Consider the following 12,532-nt stretch of genomic DNA (forward strand, 5'->3'; position numbering starts at 1 on the left):
GACACAACTACTGAGCCTGCGCTTTAGAGCCCATGAGCCACAACTACTGAGCCTGCATGCCGCAACTACTGAAGCCCGCACGCCTAGAGCCCGTGCTCCGCAACAAGAGAAGCCACCACAATAAGAAGCCTGTGCACTGCAACAAAGATTAGCCCCTGCTCGCCGCAACTAGAGAAAGCCTATGGGTAGCAACAAAGACCCAACACAGCCAAAACAAACAAACAAACAAAAAATGTGTCAGATGGTTTGTCACACTCCTCTGCTCAAAATCCTCCCATGAGACATGTAGCATATAAACGCCAAAATCCTTTCTGAGATCTAAAGACCCTACACTGTTTGATATTATCTCCTCATGATTCTCCAACCACATTTACTGATCCTTGTACACACTGGGTATAACGTTCACTAAGAGCCTCTTCATTTGCTGTTTCCTCTGTCTGGAATGATTTCCTCCTAGATATCTGAGTGGTTTGCTTTCTCACTTCCTTCAAGTCTTTGGTTATATGTCATGTGAGATGAAGCCTTTCCTGCTTCCATATTCAGTTGCATCCCTGAGCACTGCCTATTTCCTTTCTTTGCTTTATTTTCTCCAAAGGACTTATACCATTTTATTTATACACATACATACATACAGGCATGCACGTGTACATTTTGTCTCCCACCACAAGAACATATGCTCCATGAAGACAGGTATTTTTGTCTATGTTTCAACAGAGCCAGGCACAGAGTAGTGATTCATTAAATGTTTCTTGAATGAAAGAGTGTCATATTACAGAGGCTTGTGTGTCTTCCACTCAAAGATGCCCAATAGGAATTTGGATATACAGGTGTGGAGTTTAGAAGAGAATCTGAAGCTAGAGTTACAGAGTTGAGATTCTTTAGGATATAGGGTTGAGATGGCATCCCCTGAAATAGAAAAGAGCCAAGGATGGAACCCTGTAGAAGAGTTACATTTGAGGGATGAATGGATAAAGAATGGCTTGGGAAATGATCCGAGGTCTCAAGATGAGCCTGGAAAGAACTGAGCCTCTAAAAACAAGAGAGGAAAAAATTTCAGTACGGAGGGAATGTTAGCAGTGGTAGAGGCTACAGAGAAGAAAGATAAGGATGTAAAATCCAATACCAAAACATTCAGGAGTAAAACTATCCCATTTTCTGATTTAAGGTATTTTAAACAGTTGAATGTGGAGTGTGAAATATATACAACTATAGTAAAACTTGTAACTCTGAGAACTCTTGTAATTGTACCAAATATTCTGTAACTCTCCTATCTAGATTTATCAGCATGGTAAAGAGTGCATTGGATTTGCACCAGACATATTCAACTTACAGTTTAGAGTTTATGGGTGGTATTGTTTAAGTCAAATTGCCTTGAAGGCAACATTCACAAACACTTCATTGATAAAAGTTGAGCGTTTTCTTCTGATCTCATCTGTACTATTTTATAGGAGCTTTGGAGGAAATTATAACGATGTGTTACTAAAATGTTACTATATAAAATTCCAGATAACTAACGAGATTGTGCGACAAATGATGGAAATGGAAGGAATGTACAGCTTGGACAAGCCTGGAGATTTCACTGCTATTGTTGACGTACAGCTCATAGCGGCAATGATCCACCCTGGAGGCGGTCGAAATGATATTCCACAACGTTTGAAAAGACAGTTTACTGTGTTTAATTGCACATTGCCTTCAAATGCTTCAATAGACAAAATTTTTGGTACGACTATTCTTGGTGTTTAATTTCTTATTGCATTAATAATGGACATAAACCATGCAAAACCTTATTTAAGAGATAAAAAGGCCCTGTCTGAAGTAGGGATTAAATATCTGAAATGGAGAGCTAAATACCAGGGACTAAGTACTAAGAAGACTCATGTTTATAGCCTATTGTAAGACTCAGGGATATTTAGAAATAGCCTTATTGAAGTTTGGCTTTAGAGGTAAGCACACCTTTGTGTTTGGGTTTTCTTGACACTATTAATCAGAGAAATTTGGGCTAATGAATGATAGCCCATTGGTCAGAGGTTAACAACATAATATACTAAGTCAAATGTAGCACTTTGCTATGTTAATAAAAATGATATTTTGACACCAAACTTAGGCTCACATAAACCATTCCATTAAAATTATGTACATGAAGGCATATAAGAGAAATAGACCCATGCATATGTGATCATTAATTATTTGACATAGCAAGTACTGTAGATCAGAAGAGAAAGGCAGACTTTCAAGAAATGGTACTGGGATATTTAGTAATTCTTATGTGAAAATAATTGAAATTGGACCCCTACCTCACACCAAACATAAAATCAATACAGAAGGATTAAAGATTTAAATATGGAAGGCAAAGGTGTAAAACAATGGAAGAAAATATAGGAAAATATCGGAATGATCTCTGGGTAGGAAAGAACCTCTCAAATGAGACTCAGAAAGCATAGACCATAAAGGAAGAAAATGATAAATTTGACTAGATTAAAATTAAGAGCTTTTGGGGCTTCCCTGGTGGCGCAGTGGTTGAGAGTCCGCCTGCTGATGCAGGGGACACGGGTTCATGCCCCAGTCCGGGAAGATCCCATATGCCACGGAGTGGCTGGGCCCGTGAGCCATGGCCGCTGAGCCTGCGCGTCCAGAGCCTGTGCTCCATAACGGGAGAGGCCACAACAGTGAGAGGCCCGCATACCACACACACAAAAAAAAATTAAGAGCTTTTGTTCAGTTAAAAAGCAACATTAGGGCTTCCCTGGTGGTGCAGTGGTTGGGGAATCTGCCTGCCAATGCAGGGGACGTGGGTTTGAGCCCTGGTCCGGGAAGATCCCACCTGCTGCAGAACAACTAAACCCGTGCACCACAACTACTGAGCCTGTGCTCTAGAGCCTGCAAGCCACAACTACCGAGCCCACGTGCCATGACTGCCTAGGCCCGCGTGCCTGGAGCCTGTGCTCTGCAACAAGAGAGGCCACTGTGATGAGAGGCCTGCACACCGTGGCAAAGTGTGTCCCCCGCTCGCCACAACTAGAGAAGGCCTATGCACAGCAATGAGGACCCGATGCTGACAAAAATAAATAAAATAAATAAATTTATATTTTAAAAAAGCAACATTAAAAGAGTAGGAAAAAGACAAGTTGCAAAGTGGAAGAAAAAAAATTTCAACACATGTAACAAAGCAAAAAACTCAGTAATCTGAATACTTCAAGAGATCCAAAGAATCAATCAGATAAAAAGCAAACATCCTAATATAAACATGGACAAGCCAGGCACTTTAAGAAGAGGAAACCATATGACTAATAAACAAAGGTAAAGATGATAAACATTAGAATTCAGGAATATGGAAATTTAAAACACCAGGAAAAAAACCATTTTATAACCACTAGATTTGCAAAAATGAAAAATTCTGACAAAAAATCAGGCATTGGTGAAAATGTAAAGCAACTGAGACTCTCTTCCCTGCTGGTGGGAGTATAAATTGCTATGAGTCCTTCATAATGACTGGACATCATTACTGGTAGTAGAACATGGGCACACCCACCGCCATTCCACTTCCAAGTATATACCAGTTCACCATTTTCTTCCTTTATGGTTGTGCTTTATGAGTCTCATTTAAGAAGTCCTTTCCTACCCAGAGGTCATACAGGTATTTGCCTATGTTTCCTTCCAAAAGTTATATAGTTTTGCCTTCCGTATTTCAGTCCTTAACCCATCTGCAGTTGATTTTTCACATGTGCACCAAAAGACTTACACAAGAAGGTTCATAGAACAGTGTTCCTGACAGTAAAAGCCTTGAAGTAACCCAAATATGTATTGACAGTAAAGTTGGATAAATACATTGTGGTGTGGGTGCACCGTGTAATGCTCTAGAGCAGTGAATGTGAACAAACACAGCTACATGCTTCAACATGGATGAACCCCAGAAATACAATGTTAAGGGGAAAAAAAGCATCACAGAGGAACATATTACATGATTCCATTAAATTAAATTTCAAAAATTAAAGTTAAAAGGAAAAGGTTAAAGTTCAAGAATGTAAGTGCCAAAGCTTTTCTTTGGAAAAGCGAGTTACTGATTCTCACCAGGTCAGAGCCCTGTCTACCTCTGGAGGGGGGAGGGATTGGACAAAAGAGGCTTCTAATGTACTCGGACAATGTTGTATTCCTCAGTCTAGTGGCTGTATATGAGTGTTTAATTATTTGTTAAACTTTTATACACTCTTTGATATGATTAATATTGAAAATGAGATATGGAAACAAACCAGAAACCGAGGCTCAGAGAAGTAAAATAACTGCCCAATTAAGGCCATAGAGCTAGTGCATGGCAAACGTGTGATGCTGATTCTGTTTTCTGATTCCACATCCCATGCTTCATATATAACACATTTGTGCCACAGGAAGCTGGAGGTCTAGAATCATAGGATTTCAGGAAGCAAAAAGACCAAGGCCTTACAGGCATCTAGCACAACCAACCATGACTTTGGATAATTTCACGTACCCTCAAGGCTGCTATTCTTTGGTCTATGTGAATGAAGCCCAGTTTCTTTAGCTGACCCACTCTTCATAAACCTGCCAAGCGTCTCTGAGCAGATATTCGTATTCATTTTCCTCTGAAAATACCATGCTCAGAACTGAACATACTGCTCAACATATAGTCTCACAGAGACGAAGTAGAGTTAAATCTGTTTTTGCAGTCTAACACCAAACACATTTTGGGACTTCAGGAACAGTCCATAACACAGTAGTTCCTGAGGGTGATTATGTCAGATTGTCGCTGTGTTGGGTGTTTCTAGGAACCATTACATCACCACCCAGGCCAGAGTGTTGGCTGACTGCAGGTCAGGAGATACGGGTGTCCTGATTTCACTTCTGTCAACAACCAGTCTGTGTGAACTTGAACAGTTTGCTTTACTTGTCTGTGCCTGGTCTCCTTATCTGTAAGATGAGGAAGTAGTCTCTAAGTTCTTTTCCCGCTCTTCTACTCTTCAGACTGAGGGCTGTTTTACAGGTTCCAGAGCCAGGTTTCCTGGGTTCAAACCTCAGATTCACCCACACACAAGGTGGGTGACCTTGGGCAAGTTACTAAACTCATATTAAAATGGGAATAATAATAACCTCTAGGTCCATCTGTGTTGTCACAAATGGCAAGCCATGTCAGATAGAGAAAGACAAATACCTGTGGTCTCACTTATACATGGAATCTGGAAAACAAAACAAATGAACAAACAAAACAAAACAGAAACAGACTCATAGATACAGAAAAAAACTGGTGGTTGCCAGAGGGGAGGAGAATGGGAAAATTGAGTGAAATAGGTGAAGGGGATTCAGAGGTATAAACTTCCAGTTATAAAATAAATAAGTCACAGGGATATAATATACAGAATTAGGAATATAGTCAATAATATAGTAATAATTTTGTATAATGACAAATGGCTACTAGACTTACTGTGGTGATCATTTCTTAAATTGAGGTATAGTTGATTTTCAACGTTGTGTTAGTTTCAGGTGTACAGCAAAGTGCTTCAGTTATACATACATACATATATATCTATTTTTTTCTGTTTCTTTTCCCTTTTAGGTTATTATAAAATGTTGAGTATAGTTCCCTATGCTGTATAGTAGGGCCTTATTAGTTATCTATTTTATATATAATAGTGTGTATATGTCAATCCAAGTCCCCCAATTTATCTCTCCCTCCCATTTCCCTACTGGTAACCTTAAGTTTGTTTTCTGTTTGTGTGGGTCTATTTCTGTTTTGTATATAAGTTTATTTGTATCATGTTTTTTAGATTCCAATATAAGCAATATCCTATGTTATTTGTCTTTGCCTGGCTTACTTCACTTAGTATGGTGATCTCTAGTTCCATCCATGTTGCTGCAAATGGCATTATTTTATTCTTTTTGATGGCTGAGTAATATTCTATTGTATATACGTACCACATCTTCTTTATCCATTCATCTGTCAGTAGACACTTAGATTGCTTCCATGTCTTGGCTATTATAAATAGTGCTGTTATGAACATTGGGGTGCATGTATCTTTTCGAATTATGGTTTTCCCTGGATAAATGCACAGGAGTGGGATTGATGGATCATATGGTAACTCTATTTTCAGTTTTTTAAGGAACCTCCATACCATTCACTGTAGTGGCTGTGCCAATTTATTTTCCCATCAACAGTGTAGTAGGAGGGTTCCTTTTCCTCCACACCCTCTCCGGCATTTATTATTTGTAGACTTTTTGATGATGGCCATTCTGACCAGTGTGATGTTTTAAATTTGAATCACTATGTTGTACACCTGAAAATACCAAAATACTATATGTCGACTATACTTCAATTAAAATATAAATAAGAAAATGGAAATAATAATAATATCTACCTCAGATTCTCTCTCATAGGATGTTGGGAGGATTAAAGGAGTTAATACATATAAAATGTTTATCACTGTATACTAAGCTTTGCTAGCCCCACTGCTGACTGCCAGTCTTAGCTGATCCCTTGAGAGAAATTCTTCACATCACCTAGCTTAGTCATCTTGTAATGATTTATTCACTGGGATAAACATGTACCTTGTGATATTATAGTAAGCTTGTACCTTCAATCTTGTTTATTTTTCAGGAGTTATTGGCTGTGGGTATTTTGATCCTTGCAGAAAGTTCAAACCCGAAATATGTGAGATGATTATGAATTTGGTTTCAGCGAGCAGAGTGCTGTGGCAGTGGACTAAGGTACAGAATCATCCATTGTCAATAATAGAAAAAAAAAGTCAACAATTATTCAGCCTAGTTCTCACCTCATGGCTCATGAAATTATCATCACATCATGGGTAGTAGTGTTTTTCTGGAAAAGACAAATTAGGTGCTGAAGTAGATTTATGACACCTTTTCCTTCCAGGGAGCAAATATTCTGACTGAATGATGCTTTCCATATGTATGAGACATTACTATAAACCAGACACGGCATCCAGGATAAAGTAGAGTTTTGCTGAAATGAGAACACTGCATTTCCACTTGTTACTCTGATTTGTAACTCTTTGTATGTCTGTCTTCCCTACCTGCTGCCAACAACCAAACTGTGTCAGATACTCAGATGTTCACTGACTGAGGGAATACATGGATTTCCAGATATTCTTAGCTAACCAAGACTTAAAGTCCAACTTGTGGATTTCTCTGAGGTGGAGCATGAATTAGTAAATGGATGGAATGTACTCAACAAAATAGTCTAGATTTTAATACAGAGGTCAATGCCCTAAGTAAAACTCGGTAAGCATTGAGGCTGTCACCAGATGTCTGAAGGCAGACTCATGAAAAAGCAATTAAGGGTAGGCCTGAGATTTAAAAAAAAAAAAAAAAAAAAAAAAAAAAGATTGATATATTTGCTAAAAAATATTGGTGAAGGAGATGAGTATTAATTGTCATAGTTCACTATACATTCATTTGGCCAGTTACACACCATCTGGGCAGAAGCTTATGTCCTGGGGAAGCTCCAGCATGGAGTTTCAGAAGGTCTGAGTGTCTGAGATAATTTTCTGTGGTAAGGTCCATCTATTTTCCAGTGGGGCTATTGTTCAATTTAACGTGCCCATATACATATTTTTCTGGAAAGCTTTGGCCTTCCTGGTATCTTTCCATCAAAGCTTCTTTTGTTTTATGAATGTTTATCAGCTTCACTTCCTCACATTTCTTTACCTCTTTAACCCGTTTTGTACAAGTTTTCATTTCCACTGCTCTCATCAAGGTCACCAAATTCCTCAGTCTTGCCAAATCCAAGCGTTGGTTTCTTCTTCCTCTGACCTGACGCTTTAGCAGCATTTGACGTAAATGATCCCTCTGAACACTTTCTTCACGTGGCTTCAGAAGGGCCTCTTGTTCTTGGTTTTCTTCCTACCTCACTGGCTACCTTTTCTAAGTCCCCACTCTTTCCCCTCCTCTAAATACTGGAGTGCACTTGATCTCCATGTTGGGACCTCATCTCTACCTCCATTCATACTCAGGTAGCCTCATCCAGCTACATGGCTTTAAACACCATCTCTGTGCTGATGAGCTCAAAATCAGCACTTCCATCTCAGGCCTCTTTACCTGGCTCCAGACTTGTTTCTTTCTTTTTAAAAAATCTTTTAGCCTCACTGCGCAGTATGTGGGATCTTAGTTCCCTGACCAGGGATCAAACCTGTGTCCCCTGCATTGGAAGCGCAGAGTCTTAACCACTGGACCCAAGCCTGGGAAGTCCCCCAACTTGTTTCTAACAGCTTAGTAGACACCACCGCTTCGATGTCTAATAACCATCTCAAAGTTAACATGTTCTTAAGTATGATCCCCCCTCAGAGTTTTGTATCAATTATCCTGCTTCTCAGGCTAAAATACAGGGCTCCATCCTTGATTTGTCTCTCTTATTCCCTACATCCAATCCATCAGCAAGTCTCAGTAACCAGGCTTCAAAATATATATGGAAGCTCAGCACTTATTGCCCTCTCACTGTGTTCACCCTGCCTGGTCCATCTCCTGCCCTCTGGACCATGCAGCGACTTCCTAACCAGTCTCCTTGCTTTCTTCTTGCCCTCCTAGAATCTGTTCTTTACACAGTCCTAAAATGCTTTTTAAAAAACACATCAGAGATCATCATTCCTTCTTAAAACCACCAGTAGATTCCCAGTTACACTTGCAGTGAAACACAATGCCTAGCCCTGGCCTGTGAAACTCACCCTGAGTTGGCCCCTGCTTACTCCTCTTCCCTTCCATCGTTTTGCTCCAGCCATGCTGCCCTTCTCACTGTTCCTTGAACACCCCAAGTTTTTCATGCCTCTGGGCCATTATACTTCGTTTGACTCTTTCTCATTATTTTTACCTTCAGAGGGGGTTTCTGGGATCATTCTCTCTAAAATAACTGTCCATGACCCCATCACAGGCATTATCTGTCTCCTGACTCTACTTCATTTCTTCTAAACATGACTTTTATCATTATTATTTGCCTATCTGTTTATCAATATATTTGTTTCTTATTTATCGTCAGGCTCTCCCACTCGAATGGAAGGTTCCTGATGGCAGCAGATTTAGCTGTGCTATTTACCATGGTATCTTTGTAAGGGTAGTGGGAGGTGCTCAAAAATAGTCATTCACTCAAAAAATGAATGAATCTTCCTCCTCTCCCCAAAAGCAGCCTTCTTTGTATCTTTTCTTCAAATTTCTCATTTTCACAAAGCACTCCTTTAATCCACTCATGCCTTGTATATCACTTTATATTACTTTACATAGCTTTAAAGCAGAAGCAGGTGAGAAAAGAAAGAAGCTGACAAAAAGTTAAAAGGAAATGTTAGAAGATAAGGAAAGAAGCAGGTTAATAAATGAGAAGAAAAGGGAAAGAAAGGACTTTATTTAATTCTACTGAATAATTGCTTCAGTTGCCAATGGCTGCCATCTTAGCTGCAGTCTTTTACAGGAAAGAAAAAAAAAGCAATATTCACATAACCTTATCCCTTTATTTTTGCATATTTGTAATATAAGTGTGTGCTTTACATTTTGGTGAGTAGAATGAACATTTTAGCTTGGAATGGAATTGAGGGCCAAGAAGGAAATTGAAAGGTGATTGCTAACATAACACTTCTCTTTATTCTATATCTCCTCTTGCTACCTGCTGTTTTAACTTGCACTGTAGAGTGAGCCTGTAGAAATTACAAACTCAATAGGGTACATTTTCCATATAGAAAGGACATATTCCATGAATAGGTACTAAAGAAAGCATTTGCTTTCCTGAATTAGTCATGTAGGGAGTCTGCTTTGTATCTCCAGAGTTATCATTGTTTCACTTTCAAAAATGATGTTGATGGTATCAATTACAATCTTTACACTTGGCCAGCAATACTTCCCACACCTAACACCTCAAATTTATCCCTTAACTGGTACCTCTCTTTATAAGAATGTGGACTGTGTCATGTTATAGCTTTGCCTGTTTGGATTCCAGAAGTGGGTAGAAATAATAAGTAAATTAGTATTCAAACAAACAAGCAAAACTCACAAAAACCACCAAGTAATTATAGCAGTATGTCAGAATTGCCTGCCAATTTATTGCAGATATACAGATATATGAAAGCATGTTGACTGAGTTTGGATCCATAAGTGAAATCTAGATTATGATAAACAAATGTATTTGTGGAAATCCAAATGCACTCAGGACCTTAATCAAAGCCATCTATAGAAGATGATCATTATTGACTTTAGACGTGAACATTCATTATTCTTAACTGAATGACAGCCAGCTCACACTCAGTGTTTTGTTATGATGTATTTCCGTATACACACTAGTAAGGTTAATAATGATTAGGAATGCTTATTCCTACAATTCACATCATTTTTAAGAACTCAGGGGACAGTGGCTTGTTCAAAGCCAACTCATGGTGGTAGAACAAAAGAGTTGGAGTCTGCATCCAGTGCATTATTCTTCAGTCCATCCTTTTCAAGGTCTTAGGGTCTTTTAAATTCTGTGCTGGTTTATTTATGATGTGTTTTTTTTCCCATCAATGCTGTGACAAAAATATAAACTTAATTTTAGTTTATTTACTCAGCCTATTTTATTTAAAATAGGAACTGTGAAATAAAATCATTTTATTTTTATTTATTTATTTTTTTTGCCTTACGCGGGCCTCTCACTGTTGTGGCCTCTCCCGCTGCGGAGCACAGGCTCCGGACGCGCAGGCTCAATGGCCATGGCTCACGGGCCCAGCCGCTCTGCGGCATGTGGGATCCTCCCGGACCGGGGCACGAACCCGTGTCCCCTGCATCGGCAGGCGGACTCTCAACCACTGCGCCACCAGGGAAGCCAATAAAATCATTTTAAAAGCAGTTGTGTTTTTAGGTTTTTTTAAAATTAATTAATTAATTATTTAAACATCTTTATTGGAGTATAATTGCTTTACAATGGTGCGTTAGTTTCTGCTTTGTAACAAAGTGAATCAGCTATACATATACATATATCCCCATATCGCCCGCCTCCCTCTTGTGTCTCCCTCACACCCTCCCTACCCCACCCTTCTAGGTGATCACAAAGCACCGAGCTGATCTCCCTGTGCTATGCAGCTGCTTCCCACTAGCTATGTCTTTACAACTGGTGGTGTATATATGTCCATGTCACTCTCTCACTTCATCCCAGCTTACCTTTCCCCCTCCTGTGTCCTCAAGTCCATTCTCTACATATGCGTCTTTATTCCTGTCCTGCCCCTAGGTTCTTCATAACCATTTTTTTTCTTAGATTCCATATATATGTGTTAGCATATGGTATTTGTTTTTCTCTTTCTGACTTACTTCACTATGTATGACAGACTCTAGATCCATCCATGTCACTACAAATAACTCAGTTTCGTTTCTTTTTATCACTGAGTAATATTCCATTGTATATAAGTGCCACATCTTCTTTATCCATTCATCTGTCGATGGACATTTAGGTTGCTTCCATGTTCTGGCTATTGTAAATAGTGCTGCAGTGAACATTGTGGTACATGACTCTTTTTGAATTATGGTTTTCTCAGGGTATATGCTCAGTAGTGGGATTGCTGGGTCATATGGTAGTTTTATTTTTAGTTTTTTAAGGAACCTTCATACTGTTCTCCATAGTGGCTGTATCAATTTACATTCCCACCAACAGTGCAAGAGGGCTCCCTTTTCTCCACACCCTCTCCAGCATTTATTGTTTGTAGATTTTTTTTGATGGTGCCTATTCTTGTGCTTTTAGTTTTATCTGAAAAGTAAATTGAGAGTATTACATTTCTTTTTCCCAACTCTAGGTGAAGATGCTGCCTACTCCTTCTAAATTTCATTACATTTTCAATCTGCGAGATCTTTCCAGAATTTGGCAAGGAATGTTAACCATAAAAGCCGAGGAGTGTGATTCAATTCCTGTTCTCCTGTCACTTTTCAAACACGAGTGCAACAGAGTAATTGCAGACAGGTGTATATTACAGCACTTAAGTTTAAATGTACTATATAAGTAGTTTATACTCCTAGAATAATTCCTGCATTATCTGCTCAAATAAGTAGAATAAAGGAGTATTATCTTAAATTGCTCTGGGGCTTGTGAAGCATGGATGTCATTTCCCACCTGCTGGTGGGAAAATGCTATGCCAATTTCCTTGAGTATTATTTCAACAGGACATTTTTAAAAGTAACCACATTATCAGAACATTGATAACATTCAGAGGAAAATTTTGTTATGTATAGTTTCTAAAAAGTTTGAGGTCTGTGTAGTGAGAGGTCTGCTGCGTGGTGACATCTGGTACAAAAGCTTAGTCATCTTTCTGAGCCTCTGTTCCCTCCTCTATAAAATACGATGGCAATGCTGGTCTTACAAAGCTGTAAAGGGCCTACCACAATGTCCCATGTAGGTGGTATATGTCAGATGTTAGTCCCACTCCTTCCTCCCTTACCCCTCTGAAGTCATATGTCTGAAAAGGACCTTCATATACTGTGTGCCCACAAACCTAGAAAGAGGATGCTCACCCACTACTGACTGTCAATTCTATGCTTCTATTGCAAGTTTTAGGGACCCTGAACCTCATCCATG

The 12,532-nt window shown here is 39.2% G+C and overlaps 1 protein-coding gene across 1 annotated transcript in view; it reads left to right on the forward strand.

Moving 5' to 3' along the window:
- Positions 1–12,532, forward strand: part of DNAH8 (dynein axonemal heavy chain 8) — a 338,470-nt gene that overhangs the window by 182,928 nt on the left and 143,010 nt on the right. The window contains exons 57-59 of the mRNA XM_059077211.2: positions 1,507–1,720; positions 6,602–6,711; positions 11,757–11,920. Of these exons, the coding sequence (XP_058933194.2) occupies positions 1,507–1,720; positions 6,602–6,711; positions 11,757–11,920 (488 nt within the window). The remainder of the gene's footprint in view (positions 1–1,506; positions 1,721–6,601; positions 6,712–11,756; positions 11,921–12,532) is intronic.

The sequence above is a fragment of the Kogia breviceps genome, chromosome 10 (genome assembly GCF_026419965.1).
Source record: "Kogia breviceps isolate mKogBre1 chromosome 10, mKogBre1 haplotype 1, whole genome shotgun sequence".
Classification (NCBI taxonomy): Eukaryota; Metazoa; Chordata; class Mammalia; order Artiodactyla; family Physeteridae; genus Kogia; species Kogia breviceps.